This window comes from Macadamia integrifolia, chromosome 14, assembly GCF_013358625.1.
Source record: "Macadamia integrifolia cultivar HAES 741 chromosome 14, SCU_Mint_v3, whole genome shotgun sequence".
In the NCBI taxonomy this organism is placed as follows: Eukaryota; Viridiplantae; Streptophyta; class Magnoliopsida; order Proteales; family Proteaceae; genus Macadamia; species Macadamia integrifolia.
Genome location: NC_056570.1, coordinates 19,159,080 through 19,176,149, shown reverse-complemented (window position 1 = coordinate 19,176,149; position 17,070 = coordinate 19,159,080). Strand labels below are relative to the sequence as shown.

At 39.2% G+C, this 17,070-nt stretch overlaps 1 protein-coding gene and 1 non-coding gene across 2 annotated transcripts in view; one reads left to right on the top strand and one right to left on the bottom strand.

Moving 5' to 3' along the window:
* Window positions 1-11,041: 11,041 nt before the first annotated feature.
* LOC122062261 lies at window positions 11,042-11,148 on the bottom strand. Its single transcript, XR_006134883.1, has one exon. It is a non-coding gene; the product is annotated as a small nucleolar RNA R71 (small nucleolar RNA).
* Window positions 11,149-12,394: 1,246 nt separating this feature from the next.
* Window positions 12,395-17,070, top strand: part of LOC122060691 — a gene marked incomplete at its 5' end in the record, with an annotated part of 40,029 nt that continues 35,353 nt past the window's right edge. Inside the window, 5 exons of the mRNA XM_042623803.1 lie at window positions 12,395-12,633; window positions 12,808-13,258; window positions 13,706-13,965; window positions 14,536-14,589; window positions 14,965-15,540. Of these exons, the coding sequence (XP_042479737.1) occupies window positions 12,395-12,633; window positions 12,808-13,258; window positions 13,706-13,965; window positions 14,536-14,589; window positions 14,965-15,540 (1,580 nt within the window). The remainder of the gene's footprint in view (window positions 12,634-12,807; window positions 13,259-13,705; window positions 13,966-14,535; window positions 14,590-14,964; window positions 15,541-17,070) is intronic.

Here is a 17,070-nt window from a genome sequence, read left to right as displayed (position 1 = left end):
ATAAATAGTGAGAAATAAACATACCTGGAGTGAGATTGAGTAAGAAACTTGCTAGAAATAGTTGGTAGAAGCTTAGACCTAAGTGTGGTGGCAGACCGGTGAATCTGGAGGGAGAAATAATGACTTGAGAGTGCTCTAAAATGCTCTTGGGTACTGTTAAGTAAGTATAGATTTAGGTGAACTAGCCGGCCGCTAGCCGGCCGGTCGTGGGCACTTACCTTCCAGTTGGATCCCACCGGTTTGGCTAGAGTGGCTTGATAAGTTTGAAAATTCTTAGGGTAGATGGTATATGACCTAAACTTGGCAATGGAACCTCAATGTGGACCTTCATAAGTACATGCAGTGAATGAAATAAATGGGACCAAGAGGAAGGAAAAAGTGACTGATAGAACACAAGATGCAATTTACCCTTGAGGTGTAAAATTGAAAATATTGAATATGGAGATGGAGACATGGTAGAAGTAAGTAAGAACTTACCTAGAAAGACCATAATGGATTGCTAGTATTTAGATGACTATGAGAAATATTAGTTTATTGAATCTGACAGGAAATTAATGATGGAATTAGAAGGAAGACTTAATCCTGACATGACACATTGAAATTTCCTTATGAGAATGGAAGTATATGTAATGGTGAGAATAGTATCCTATATGTGTGAACTGATGTAGAAAAAGGGTAAGATTCTATAAATAGATTATGGAACTAGGAATCAAGAACTGAAGCTCATGATGAAAAATTAGTGAATAAGGTAAAATATGATCAGACATTAAGAACCATAGAAAGTTGGACTTCATGATTGATTATACATGAGGTTATATGGAGTGATGCTTGCAATTTTATGGGTAATACTCAGGATTTTGATTTGCTAAGCTAAGTATACAAGGATCTTAATTGAATATTGAGTGGGGATTACTACAGTACTATAGAAATCTGAAAATCCTTGTGAAAATTTGAATCCAGATAATCTAATATATACAGAATGGTAGTAAGGTCAAGGATACCATATACGGATATGTAAAGATGCAACTGTATTTTGAAGAAAAATAAGGAACAAAATGGAATACTAATTTTTGGATTTCAAGGAACCAAGAATAATTGTTGGGGATCAATACAACTGTTTGATATTTAAAAGTAACTGCAAGCATACAGATCATCGTCGCTACGGGTCAAACACAAGGAGGCAGCCAATTTTTTTTTTTAGCTTCTTCTAGAAACATGAAAGTGTACGGATTGATGATTGTGATCTACTTCTAACTACCACCTTAAAATACATGCATCTAAAAGAACGTCCTAACTAACACAACTAGGGTTTTTGGGATTGCAATTGAAATTAAAACCCGAACCATTCACGTCTAACCCTAACCATTCATCATCTAGGAATTTAAATACTCAAAGTAAATAAATAAGAAGCAATAAAGTAAAAGAAAAGAAAATTCTGAAATAAAATAAAAGGGGAATAAAGCTAGAGAGAGGCACAAAAGTAGGTATCTCTACTTAGTCCAAGGGATGCACTGCCAATAGTACGAGCTTCTCTACTTGACCAGAGAGTACTCTTTCAGGGGCTTTTCTACTTAGCTTTAGGGAAAGGGATGCAATATGAATAATCAAAGTAAAAGGATGGTTTCATGGCTAGAGAGAGGCAAAGCCAAAGCATCATCTAGCCAAGAACCTTGGGGGAAAGGGAAAGTATTAAAGTAAAACTAAAAATTAAAATCCTAAATTAAGAATGAATGGGTAGCAAGAAGAGGGAATGAGAAGGGGGGATGAGAAGACTACTGTAGAAGCCTATTTACTTGAACTTCAATCCTTGAATTAAAACTTAATTGATTTGAAAAATACTATAGCCCTAAAAATCAGACCTTGAATAAACCAACTCTGAAATTGCTAGGCCTGGAGAAAACAAATCTTGAAGAAAAACTTGCATTAGAAAAGAGATGCTCCAAAGCTTGGTTCTTATCACCTAGATCTAAGCTTTAAACTAGAAAATTAAAATTACAACTTCAATAACTTGAATATCATAAACAATAAAAATAAAAGACAATGCCTTAATTAAATAAAACCAATTACAAAAGTGTTTGAAGCCAAAAACAAAGAACTAGAACTAGAGCTAGAGGGAGAGAAAGCACAACAAACTAGAGAAGAAGAGAGCAAGAGGACCTTCTCCTTGACTTTGGACGATGGTCTTTTATAGGGTATAGGGGAGAGAAGAGAAGGATGCACAAGTTAGATTCTCTTGTAATCATGTCTGATAAGGTGGAGGGTAGAAGAGAAGAGAAAAAAGGAGAAAAAGTAGGGGGGAAAAGGAAAGAAGCAATTTGGGTTGGAGGGTAGGAGAGATAGGGAAATAAAATAGGAAGATTCTTGTTTCTCTCATTTTCTCTCTTTTCTTTCTTGCACAGCCTCTCTTGGATGATTTCTTTGATTTGGACAATCTTCTAATTTATGTGGAAATCCCGGCCATGCCCTTGATCTTTAAGTAAGTGGAAAGTAGGAGAGAAGATCTTCAACAAATCTCTAAGAAAATAGGAGAGAGAGAATCATCAAAATTGTCCAAGGGGAGGATAGAGAGTGGAAAGTCCAACTTGGGTCCCTACATCTTTGTTGGCATTTGAACTGTCTCTTGTACCCCTGGGACAACTGCAAAAGGGTTGGATCTACATCTTGGTTTTGTTCTGGTCCATTATTCTTTTTCTGGCTTGAAAAGAATAATCACGTGTACGGGTGCCAAAACAAATGTGTACTTTTAATGTGACACGTCCATCTTACTTAGAATTTCATCCTTGTCGTAGCTAAGAAAAGAAACAGGATCTCTTTATATGTAAAATTGGAGATATGACACCCGATAGTCCCTAAGGCCTTTTAAATACAAAACCTACAAAAAGAAAGAAAAACCCAAGGTAGCTCCATTCTTAGTATGTAAAAATGCATGCTTTACAACCTAAGATTTCACACATAAATGTGCTCATCAGAATTTCTCCACACTTAAACTTTGCTAGTCCTCCAGCAAAACAAAAAGAATAAAAAGTAAACAACAAAAAACCTAACTCACTTTTGTAAGAATCACGGTTGCACTTAGCATGTGAAACAAGCCTTTAAACCACTAGTTCGCTCCTAGAGGATGAGTTGTGTCTTGTGGGCATTTGCAATGAATATACACCCAAAATTCAAAAAAAAACAAATTGGTCATACCGATCTGAAGCAAAGATAATTCCTCTTACACTTAACCTAGGGACCCCCACACTTGAATTTTTAGTACCCCAAATCAAATCTAGGCACAAGCATATTTCTTAATTTGGAACTCACTTTGTATCTTCCAAAACATCCTTATCTTAAGGAAAGACCACTTGTGAAGTAATAGGGAACCAAGGACTAAGGCATTGGAGTGTTTTTGACCAAACATGTTACAAAGGCATTGATGATATTTGTACATACTTTCCTATTGTGCTGTTTTTTTTTCTTCTTTTTTAAATAAACTCTATCATACTCCACTATTGTTGGCTTGAATAACATGGTGGAGCAAACACCAGACACCCAAGTTACTATGTAGCTTTGCTTTTTGCATATGCCCACGTAGACAGTGATGCTAGAGCCTTTCAAAAATTTCTTCCCTAAGTGTTTCGATCAAGACACCACGCTTCCTGAGGCGCAATGCCATGTCTAGTTCTAAGGAAATCAACTCTTACTTTTCATTTATATCACTTTCCACACTTCATTTAAAATTATAAATTTGTCAACTCATGCCAATCTAAAAAGAAGGTCTCAACTCCAAATCAAGAGTACAAGGAACCCACAAACTTACATATGGTCCAATACTGTAAAACGAGAGTCTCTTATTTTTCAATAGAGAGTCCCTTCTCAAGACACATGCTTGTTTCTTTTTCTTCAAAAGGGTTTTTATGCATTTAAGATGGGTACCTTAATCAAAACTCTAACCTTCATACATCAAGCAACCGAATGGTGTGACTATTAGCCAAAATCCAAAATAGGACTTCATCCTTAGCAAGCACAAAAACGAAAGGAAAAACAAACACAAACAAAGGGGAACAAGCAAATACAAAAAGAAACTAGTTACCCACTGTTACACCTGTGCCCTAATCCGGTCTAATTTGAACTGTGGTGACAGGCCTCGGATCGGAGATCAAAATTACGACTGGGTTTTGGCTCGTGGCTGCATATTATCGAAGGGGTAGATATGACCCCACATGTTCGTGCATTGCAAGCCTATCTAACTAGGGGGGATTCATATGTTCCAATCCCAGACGGTAAGTGACCCGACTCTCCACACTTGATTTTTGGCATGCATCATAATTTCCGAAAAGCCTTGGGCATGTCCGAGGGCAACCACCTGTGCGAGACCAACCCTGGGATGGCAAGCTATCAAGACAACAAGTTGTCGTGACCACCAGAAACAAGCCATCGGAAGCAGCTTGGGCATGAATCTAGTGCCTATTTTCGGTGGGTCCACAGGCTGCTGTCGAGGTCCCAATGCCCGTGGGTCCCACCACTAGCATAAAAAATGGTTTCTAATGATCCCAAATCATCTTTCACAGCTTCCTCTTAATGCGAACACCTTGTGGACCTAAATGTGTGGGTCCTCGTGCCCCAAAACTCATTTTATACCAATTGGTTCAAAAGCGGCCCAAACTAAACGGACCCTAAGGCCCAACTTAAGTTATAAGTTGGGAAATGAGGATTTATTTCCTCATTTCCCTTGTGCCCAATGTAGGAGAGGAGAGAAAGAGGAGAGGAAGGAAGAAGAAGAGGAAGAAGGAGGTGATTGAAGGCTTACCTTGGGGTCGGCTGCTGCCTTATTGCCGGAATCGTTGCTGGAGGTAAGTACAACCTCCCATGTCACTCTCTCTCTTCATTTTGACCTAGACAAAGCTAGGTATGGATAGAATCTTTGTGTACACACCATGTTAAGGTTGTAGGATGCCTATTCTACCTCCCGGTGTTGTTACCTAGTTCAAACGAAGCCCGGTGAGCTCCGACAACATGTAATGCCAAAAGACCAACTTGGGTTTTGGTCGTTCGATCGACGTATTTCCCAAATGGATCAGTGGAAATGGATTTTTCTTGGCTTAGAATGATGATAGGGGCATCCCCTACAAACTCCATAAAACAAATCCCAGCAATCAGGCCCGAGCTGGAAAGCCCCAAATTGGTTGGACGGCCTTGTACCTCCACCGAAAATAGTCCACTAGATCCACTGGGTCTATTTTTGATGGCATATTTCTGGTGGACATGGAGCCTGATGTGCTCTCTATCACCTCCACTAGAAATAGGTCTGATATTTCTGGTGGAAATGCCCTGTTTCTGTGACATTACTGTCATTGGGAGACAGTGTCTGTACACTTTGGGGGTGACTTGTGTGGGTCCCTCCCGATGTTTCTGATGCATACTAATGTATGATTCCCTTGTGTCTAGGACAGTGTCATTCAATGCCTCGAAGCCAAAATTGAATTGATCGATCGGTGGTCGTACTTGAACCCAAACATGACCGATCGTAAAACAGGTGAGGGATGGACTGTGTTTATTTTTAAATGTTTATTAATTATTTAATTGCTCACATGCTTAGAATTATATGTTTAATTGAAATTATCATTTTTTGATTATGATATGATTTGTATGGAAATGTATGACGGGATCCGGTGTGGCTGAGGTGGTACCAGTACCGTGATCATCATGTGTTTGGATGTGTATGTGTGAGACAAAATCCAACGTGGCCGAGGTGGCACCGGTGTCGTGATTACCGTATGTATGTTGCATTCATACATTAGCTATGTGCATTAGATTTAGTTATAGTCGTGGGTTACACTTTGTGGCTAAGATCTCGCTGGTATCGTGTACCCCAGGAGTGCATTTGGAAATGGATACGCTCTATGGCCGAGGTCTTGCCGATGTTGTGTAGTCCATACTCAACTGTTATTACATGCTAGATTAGGTAAATGATCTCAGGTTTCATTTTATGGCCAAGGTCTCTCTGGTATCGTGTACCCAGAACTATATTTGGAGGTGGGTTACACATTGTGGCCGAGGTCTCTCCGGTATCGTGTAATCCATACTAACTGTATCATTATAAAGGCATGTAGTATATATGTGATTAGGTATCACTCCTTATGCTACGCACCCTTGCCAACAGGGGTTGAGGTGTTGGATAATCCATTATGGTATGTTATATGAGCCTTCACGAAGTGCCACTCCTGCGGTACAATGTGACTGTTGTCAGAGGCGGGAACCTGTCCCATATGGCCGATTTGTTACCGGTGCCATGACTGCTAGGAGGGGGTTATTAAGGGTTTGCTAGGTGACCCATGGTCGCATACGGGGACCGGCAAGCTTCTAATCATGGCTAGGGTTTGTATCGCTGAGTAGTCAATATGGTTTTCGAGATGAGGAATACAGCCTAATGTACCGTAGTAGCATTTACCAGACTTAGTTTGTATTGTTAGGTGGATAATAAACAAATGAACTACATCATGAGCATCATGGACTATGTGTGTAATTTCCATAATCATGTATCATATATATTGCTGCTATTGACTTGCTTGGATGTGCTTGACCCCCACCCCTCACTGAGCGAGTTGGAAAGCTCATCCCACGTGTACACCCCTTTTTAGATGATGATGTAGGTACTGTGGTGTTGATGGCGAGTGATCTAGTATCTTCTGAGTTGGAGTATGGTGTGAGTGACTAGTGGATGCCAAAAGCGAAGGAGCACGATCAGGACTGTGCTTGCAACCACTGTGTTTACGCCGCACCGTGAGATTGTACATCATATTGTGATACTTTTTGATATAGTAGTGGATTGTATATTTTCTTGATATTATAGTATATGTCATGAATGAATGTAACAGAATAACCAGTTATTGCTATTATATTATCATTAGATGTTTTTCCATTTTATTTATAAATTCCGCTACTATACTCTGATTCCGCTGCTTATACTGGTTTGTGATGTTAGATTGTGAAACTGTAAAGGTACTGCTATCAGAGATCCTGGTAGGTTGTAAGACAAGTACGTGTTCTACTCACACCACCGGTATTCCTAATGGTAAATTGGGTCTGCTGGGAGTGGGGAGTGATAGCTATGGATTCAGAGCTGCGATACTCTGCCTTAACTCACAATCTCAGCCAAACCATGATTTTGGGAAAACTAGAATTTAATAAAAATCTCAAGACAACAATAATAGAAATTTCACACTAGGAGACAAGTATAGGTGTTAAATCCATTTCATTACAATAAAGAACTTGAATATACAACTTACACTTTTTATAAAAATTAAAGTACCGAAAGTAGGAAATCCTAACTAGCCTAAGTCTAAGAAACTAAACAATTGAAGCAAATGACATAATGTAAAAGATCAACTAAACCTAAAACATCAACTCAAATAAGACATAAAAAGGGAAATCCTAAAAGCTACAGTGGCAAGCATGCCACTACTCTTACTGCTGCTACTGCTGGCTCTGTTCTTGGCCCTGAGCCTAGTTCGGACCATGCGTTCCTGGAGGAGGCACTGGGATACCCAGATGGAAGACCATCACTACATTTATGCCTCTAGGGAGGCCACTCTATTGTCTATAAGACAATAGGTCCTGTCCATGCTCTCGAGGTGGCTATCCATGCTCCTCATCAATGACATAATGGTATTCAGACAGGCCATAACATCATTGAGACCATAAGGCCTCACACCCCTATTGCTCTGAGATGTAGAAGTCGCCATAGAACCCATAGCCAGGGGATAAGGTGGTGGAGCCCCACCAACCCCAGCAGCTTCTCCTCCTGCAGCAACATCACCAGCACCGCCACCCTCTACCTCCATAGGCTACTGACCCTCTCCTGGGATAGCTGTCACCTCCCTCAGATCTATGGTCATCTTCTTCAGCGAGTCTTGGTTAAAGTCTATGACCTCTTCGCCCAAGTGTGCCTCACCCTCCAAGTCTACCCCAAAGTGGTGAAAGATGTCATTCAATATCCTTCCGTAGCATAGGTTCCCTACTTAGTAATCCTGCCCCTCAGACTGAATTACCATGGTCTACATTAGGAGGTAAGGTAGACGGATCTGCACCCCCATGTACATGCAGTATGTCACATAGGCTTGAAGGGAGGATACCTCATTGTAATGTCAGCAAGTGGGGAGGACATTCTACTAAATCGCATGACAGACAACCTTTGGAGTAGCAAAATAGTTGACTGAATGGTTCCATCCTTCAGCTTCCTTAGTCAGCATGTCATTGATCTCCTAAAAGGTATCGGGACTCTGAAACTCATATGCCACAGTACGAGGTGGGCACTTGATGAGCACATTTATGTGTGAAATCTAGTGTAGTAAACCATGCATTTACATATTTAGAATGGAGCAACCTTGGGTTTTACTCTCTTTTTGTAGGTTTTATATTGTCAAGGCCTTAAGGACTATTGGGTGCTATATCTCCAATTTTACACATAAAGAGGTCCTATTTCTTCTCATCATTGTGAAGAGGATGAAATTCTGAACAAGATGGAAGTGTTCAATTGTAAGTACACATTCATTTGGTCAACCGTACAAGTGATTATTCTTTTAGGTCAGAAAAAGAATAATGGATCAGAACTGAATCGAGATGCAGAACCAGCCCATCTGTAGTTGTCTCAAGGGTATAAGGAATATTCCAAATGCTAACAAGGATCGATGGACCACATCCTTAAGTGATTGAAGATTCATTTTTGATAACAACAACTACCTAGCGTAGTCGGTGAGTTGTGGTGTGTAAAATCCCTTGCTTATTAGGAGGTCTCAAGTTCGAACCTCTTAGCTGCCATTTTATTGAGGTTTTTTTTAGAAGATTTTCTCTTTCCTACTAATCACTTAAAGGCGGTCGGCCAAGATAGTTGTACACAAGTTTGAAAAAGAGAGAGAAAATAAAGAGAAGAAATAGGAAATAAGAAAAAAAGAAAAGAAAAGACAAGGGCATGGATGGAATTTCCAATTAAAATAGAATTTTGTCCAAATCCAAGACAGAAAAATCGGCCAAAGGGGGTTTCTTGTGCAAGAAGAGAGAGAAAATTAGAAAAAGAAAGAAAAAATAGGAAGAAAAAGACAAGAAAAATCGTGGGAGATCTCTCTCCACACGTTTTCTCTCTTCTCTGTCCTCCACTTCATCAACAAGATAAAAAAAATCTTTTTTTTTAGAAGCCAAAATCGTTAGGTTCCCTCCCCCATTCTCTATATATTATAATTAACACAAGGGGAGGAGGCACTTCATTATTCTTCTAGGGTTTTTTCTTAGTTGCTCTATCTCTTTCTCTAGCTCTAGTTCTAGGTTTATGCTTTAAACACTTTTTTAAGTTCTTTTTATTCAATTAATGCAAGCACTTTTGTTTTTGATTCAGTCTTTTATTTTTATTGTTTAAACAATTGAAGTTGTAATTTTCAAGTTCTAGTTCTAGGCTTAGTTATAGGTGACAAGAACAAGCTATGAAGCATGTCTTTCAATTTCAATTTTTTTCTTCAGATTTGTTTTTTCTAGTACTAGAAATTTCATATTTGGTTTATTCCAGATTTGGTTTTTAGTACTAGTAGTATCTCAAATTGATCAAGTTTTCAATTCAAGCGTTGAAGTTTAAGTAAGTAGGCTCCTTCAGTAGTCTTCTCTCCCCCCTCATTTCCTCTTCTGACTACCCTTTCTTTCTTAATTTAGGATTTTAATTTCAGTCATTACATTATTGTTATCCCTTTCCCCCAAGGCTCATGGCTAGTGTATGTGTTGGCTTTTCCCCTCCTAGCCAGAGAATCATCATTTTATTGTTTTTATTTTAATTGTCTCCCTTTCCGTAAAGCCAAATAGAGTAACACTTGTAAGAGTGACTCTCTGGTCAAGTAGGGAAGCTCATATTATGATGCATCCCTCGGGCTAAGTATTGAAACCTACTTGTGAGTCTCTCTCTAGCTTTATCCCTTTTCTTTCACTTTATTTTTATTTCAGTATTTTTTTTCCTTTATTATTTTTTTTAATTACGTGGGTTGTTTATTTTCAGTTATTTATTTATTTAATTTTAATTGCGTGGCTTGCGTCTTTAAATTCTTAGATGACGAATGGTTAGGACGTTATTTTAGATACATATGTTTAGGACGGTAATTAGAATTAGATCACAATCATTAATCGGTTCACTTTCGCATTATTAAAAGAAATAAAAAAAAATAAAGTGGCTGCTCTCCCTGTGTTCGACCCGTAGCTACACTGATCCGTATACTTGCGCCGTTGCCGGGGAGACAGTTCCATGTTATTTTTTGCTTTCTTTTGGTAAATCGGAGTGTTTTGTTTGCTTTGTTTTATTTTTCCTTTTCTTTTATTGAATTCCTGATAAGAACAACTTGCAATATTAGTTGTATCAGTGGAGGTCGCCATTCCTCACAGTATGATAAAGACAGGTTTTGCCCTGTAGCAGTACCTCAGGAATTGACTTGAGCAAACCCGGATCCCTGCCGGTAAGCTCCCAAAATGCCAAAAAAAAAAAAGTTTTGCTATCCATTCTTTTGTGCTTGTCTTACTTTAGTTGTGGGTAGTTTTCTGTTGCATGAGTGTTAAGTGGGTAGATAATACTAAGAATCAGTTAGAAAGAAGAGATCCAACAAGTAGTGACCCTATATGTTTGCTCTCTTTAAAACCTTTCAATATGGGAGACCAACAGCAAAACCCTTCACCTAAATCTCTGAAAGATAGGTTCTACCCTGCTAGAACAACCCAACCTTCCTGCATAGTTCTACCACAAGCCCAGGGCAATAATTTTGAACTCAAATCTCAATACATCACTATGTTGCCCCACTTCCATGGGTTGACCTCTGAGGATGCATACCTATTTCTAAGGGAATTTGAAGAGGTATGTATTCTAATTAAGATCTAACAACTATCTGATGATGCTGTTAAGCTTAGGGTTATCACTTTTGCATTGAAAGACCAAGCTAAGAAGTGGTTGTATGGGTTACCCACAAATTCTATAACCTCATGGGAACAGTTCACAGTTGTCTTCCTTAAGAAGTTTTTCCCAACTCACAAGACCAATAAGCTTAGAAGTGATATCCTTCAGTTTAGGCAAAAGCCTAGTGAGTCATTTTCTAAAATTATGGAGAGATTCAAGGATCTACTCCAAGAATGCCCTCACCATGGCCTAGACCTATGGCATTTATGTCAAATAATTTATGAGGATATTGATTACCCAACTAAACAAATGATAGAGTCTATGTGCCCTGAGGGATTCACATCGGTTACAGATGAAGGAAAGGCATGGGAATTCTTACTTGACTTAGCTGACAAAACCCGTGAGTGGGAATCAACCCAAGAGAGTGAAAGAACCATAGGAGAAAAAGGATATTTTGTGGATGGGATAGTAGCCAAGGAAGCCCATTTGGATAGCCTAATCAAGAGGATTGAGGCTATAGTTCCTAGAGAGCCATCATCAGTCAATTTGGTTAAGATTTGTGCTTGGTGCCAATCCCCTGGACATGTCATAGAAGAATGCCCCAACACCTCTTGGGGCACTTCTAATGATAGTGTTAATGCCTTATACCAGAATAATCCATATAGTAACACCTACAATCCAGGATGGAGAAATCACCCAAATTTCTCTTGGAATCAGGGCAACCAAGCAGGACCTTCCAATTTCTATAATCAAGGTCAACCTGGACCCTAAAGGCCTCCCTTTGCATAACAATCTTTTTCCCAAAATACTTTTCCTAGGTCAAATGTAGCACTTCAGGCGAGTTTTCCTAGGGCCCCTCTCCTATCATCTTATCAGCAACCCCCTGGGTTTACCAACACTGGAGAGGCAAGTAGAATAAGTGACTTAGAAAAAAATATGGCCCTCCTCATGACAAGCCATCAAAATCTTACGAGAGAACTTACCCAAGTTGTCTCAATTATGTATGAGAGGGAGAAGGGAACTTTACCCAGTCAACCAGAGCCTAACCCTAGGCATCATTAACCTGTTAGTTCACAAGGACCAACTAATGCACCACTGAATATAGTATAAGGTCAGACCCAACAAGGACCCTCTAACCAATGTAATATTGTTTATGCCCTTAGGAATGGTAGAGAGTACCTACAGAGCATTCCTAAATTTTCCTCATCTATTACTCATGTTAACTCTCCTTCAATTGAGGACACAAGTGTGCCTCTTGTTTTAGGTTCGTCTGATGAACCTAAAGATTTTTTTGAAACTAAAGATGATTTGGTTGAGGAAACCAAAAATGATTCTTCTGAACAGGGGCAAATCCCTAACAGTCCTTATGTTCATCCTGTCCCATTTCCTAATCGCTTGGTAAACAAAAGGAAGACTGCTTCTATGGACAAAATTTTAGAAGTCTTCAAAAAGGTAGAAGTGAACATCCCTCTTTTGGATGCCATATCCCAGATCCCCGCCTATGCAAAGGTACTGAAAGATTTGTGTACTCACAAACGTATCACTATTGTGCCCAAAAAGGCATTCTTGGCAGGTAACATTAGTTCCATAATTACTCAGCCTATAGCAGCCAAGTATAAGGATCCAGGGAGCCCTACCATATCTTGTGTCATAGGCAACACCTACATTGAGCATGCCTTACTTGACCTTGGTGCAAGTGTGAATCTTTTACCTTACCATGTGTACAAGCAACTAGGATTAGGAGAATTGAAAGCCACTGGAACTACTCTTCAGTTAGCAGATAGGTCTGTTAAGATTCCTAAAGGGATGGTTGAGGATGTCTTACTAAAGGTGGGGGAATTTATTTTCCCTGTTGATTTCATTGTGTTAGATACTAAGCCCTTCTCAACCAAGGATGAGATCCCAATAATTCTAGGAAGACCATTCTTGGCTACCAGTAATGCATTAATCAATTGCCAGAATGGTTTCCTAAGATTATCTTTTGGTAACCAAACTGCTGAGTTTAACATGTTTAGGATTGGTAAGCAACCACATATGGAAGAAGAGATCAATATGCTTGAGGATTTTCTGGATTTTTCTGATGATTTAGTTACCAACTTTGATATTGATTTTGATTCAGAATTCCAAGAGTGTATGGATGAGTTGGATGATGATAGTGACAATTTCTTTTCTGAACTCTTGAGTCTTCACACACTTATGGAGCCCTTACGACCCCTTTCCAATTCCATTCCCAAACATTCCATAGTTGAGCCCCCTAAGCTAGATCTTAAGGAGTTGCCATCTAATTTGAGATATGCTTTCCTAGGGCCTGACCAGACTCTTCCTGTAATAATTTCTTCAAATTTGACTTCTAGCCAGGAAGAGGAGTTACTTAAAGTGTTAAAAGATAATAAGGAAGCCCTAGGTTGGACCATGGCTGATATCAAGGGTATAAGCCCTTCTATTGTGCAACATCATATACATCTTATGGAGGATTCCAAACCATCCACGGAACCCCAAAGAAGAGCTAACCCAGTGATGATGGAAGCTATTAAGAAAGAGATCCTAAAGTGCTTGGATCATGGAATAATTTATCCTATTTCTGACAGCCAATGGGTAAGCCCAGTTCACGTAGTGCCTAAGAAGTCTGGTGTGACTGTAGTTCCTAATGCCAATAATGAGTTGATCCCTACCCGTGTCCAAACAGGATGGCGTGTGTGCATTGACTACAGGAAGTTAAATGCGGCAACCTGGAAGGACCACTTCCCATTGCCATTCATTGACCAGATGTTAGAGAGGTTAGTTGGACATGAATACTATTGTTTTCTTGATGGATATTCCAGCTATAACCAAATCTCAATTGCTTTAGAGGACCAACATAAGACCACTTTTACATGCCCATATGGAACATTTGCTTACAGGCGTATGCCCTTTAGGCTTTGCAATGCCCCTGCTACGTTCCAACGATGCATGATGAGCATTTTTTCTGACATGGTTGAAAAATTCTTAGAAATATTTATGGATGACTTTTCAATTCATGGGAATTCCTATTCTGAATGTCTTCATCATCTTTCCCTAGTTTTGAAAAGGTGCATATCTAAGAATTTGGTTTTGAATTGGGAGAAATGTCATTTTATAGTTAAATCTGGTATTGTTTTAGGCCATGTAATATCCAAGGAGGGAATTAAGGTAGATAGAGCCAAAGTGGATTTAATTGATAATTTACCACCTCCTCAATCTGTTAAGGATGTCCGGTCTTTTCTAGGGCATGCAGGCTTCTATAGAAGGTTTATTAAGAACTTTAGTCAGTTAGCTTGACCTCTCACCTCATTACTTGCCAAAGATCAGACTTTTGAGTTTTCTAAAGAGTGCCTAGAATCCTTCAAACAACTTAAGAAGGAGTTGACCAATGCACCCATTGTTCAACCACCTGTTTGGACTGAATCTTTTGAACTGATGTGTGATGCTTCGGATTTTGCCATAGGAGCAGTTTTAGGTCAAAGGATTAATAAGTTACCCACTGTCATTTACTATGCTAGTAGGACCTTAAATGATGCACAACTCAATTATATAACCACTGAAAAAGAATTTTTAACGGTTGTGTTTTCATTAGAAAAGTTTCGGTCTTACTTAGTTGGTTCACATGTAGTGGTGTATAGTGATAATTCTGCTCTCAGATACCTAGTTCAGAAGAAGGATGCCAAAGCCCATCTCATTAGGTGGGTTTTACTTTTGCAAGAGTTTGATTTAGAAATTAGGGATAAGAAAGAAGTTGAAAACCTAGTTGCAGACCATTTATCCCGGCTTCCCAATTCCTTGACTGTTGATTCTCCAGTCAACGAGAACTTTCCAGATGAACAATTATTTGCAATGTCCAGTGAATCATGGTTTGCTGACATTGTCAACTTCTTAGTTTCAGGTGTGACTCCGGATCACTGGTCGACCCAAGATAAGTATAGGTTTCATTCCCAAGTTAAGCACTTTTTCTGGGATGATCCTTATTTGTTTAAGATATGTCCAGATCAGATTATCTGACGATGTGTTCCTGATCATGAGCAACATTCCATTCTCTCTTTTTGTCATGATCATGCATGTGGTGGACACTTTGGAACTAAGAAGACTGCTGCAAAGGTTCTCCAATGCGGATTTTATTGGCTAACACTTTTTAGAGATGCTTTTGATTTTTGCAAGGCTTGCCCCTCCTGCCAGTCTTTTGGCCGTATCAATAAGAGGAACATGATGCCCCTCAACCCTATTTTGGTAGTTGAGATCTTTGATGTATGGGGCATCGATTTTATGGGACCATTCCCTAATTCCTTTGGGAATTTGTACATACTTTTGCCCGTTGATTATGTTTCTAAATGGATAGAGGCCATACCTTGTAAATCTAATGACCACAAAGTGGTGGTCCAGTTTCTCAAAGAGAACATTTTTTCCCGCTTTGGTGCACCACGTGCAATAATTAGTGATAGGGGTACTCATTTTTGTAATCGGCCTTTTGAGGCCTTAATGAAAAGGTATGGGGTCACTCATAAGTTATCTACCCCTTATCACCCCCAAACTAGTGGTCAAGTGGAGGTGTCTAATAGGCAGATCAAACAAATCTTGGAGAAAACTGTTAATCCCAACTGTAAGGATTGGTCCCTTAGGCTCATTGATGGCTTGTGGGCCCATCGTACTGCATTTAAGACTGACCTTGGCCAGTCTCCCTACCGTTTGGTGTATGGGAAAGCTTGTCACTTACCAGTTGAGTTAGAGCATAAGGCCTTTTGGGCTATTAAGAAGCTTAACTTTGATTTGTCTGATGCGGGAATTCATCGTAGGCTCCAACTATCTGAGTTGGAGGAACTTAGGAATGAAACCTATGAAAGTTCTAGAATTTACAAGGAAAAGACCAAAGCTTTCCATGATAAACACATTCTGCGTAAATCTTTTGCAATTGGTGATAAGGTCTTATTGTATAACTCTCGATTACATCTTTTTCCTCGTAAACTTAGATCCCGATGGGATGGCCCGTTTATTGTCCATAATGTATATCCCCATGGGGCTGTGGAGATTTTGAATCCAGGAACAGGGGTAATTTCGAAGGTTAATGGTCAGCGTTTGAAGCCATTCCTCGAGTTTCCTACTACTAGTAGTGAAGAGGTCATGAATCTCCATGAACCTCTTTACACTGATGACTAACTTTTAATCAGGTATGACCCCCTTACATTGTCTTTGCTTTTAATTCTTTCCATGCATTGAGGACATTGCATGACTTAAGTGTGGGGGAGGAAAATCAGTTTCTATTTTTTTTTCCACTTTATTTTATTTGTTTTTATTTTTGTTTTTTTGAGCTTGCTAAGGATGAAGTCTTACTTTGGCTTTTGGCTAATGATCATACCATTCGGTTGCTTGATGTATGAAAATAAAAGTTTTGACTAAGGTACACATTTTGAACGTATAAAACTCTGTTGAGAAGAAAGAAACAAGCCTGTGTCTTGAGATGGGACTTTCTTTTGAAAAATAAGAGACCCCTGTTTTATGGTGATGGACCATATGTAAGCTTGTGGGTTCCTTGTACTTTTGATTTGGAGTTGAGACCTTCTTTTTAATTTGGCATGGGTTGACAAATGCACAATTTTAAATGAAATGTGAAATGTGGTATAAAGAAGAATAAAAGTTGATTCCCTTGGAACTAGACAGGGCATTGCGCCTCAGGAAGCGGGGTGTCTTGATCGAAATTCCTTGGGAGGAAACTTCTGAAGTAACTCTAGCATCACTGCCTTTGTGGACATATACAAAAAGTGAAGCTACATAGTAACTTGGGTGTCTGGTGTTTCCTCCACCATGTCATTCAAGCCAAAAGTAGTGGAGTAGAATAGAGTTTATTAGTGAAAAAAAACGGAGAAAAAATGTGCAAATGTCATTATTGCTTGGTAACATGTTTGGTCAAAAACACTCCAACGCCTTAGTCATTGGTTCCCTATTTCTTCACAAGTGGTTTTGACTTAAGATAAGGATGTTTTGGAAGAGACGAGGTGAGTTACAAATTAAGAAATATGCTAGTGCCTGGAATTGATAAAGGGTAATAAAAGTTCAAGTGTGGGGGTCCCTTGTAAAAGAAACAATCTTTGCTCCGGATCGGTATGAGCCTTACCTTTAGCCAAGGTTGGGATTTGTTTATTCTGAATTTTGGGTGTGTATTCACTAAA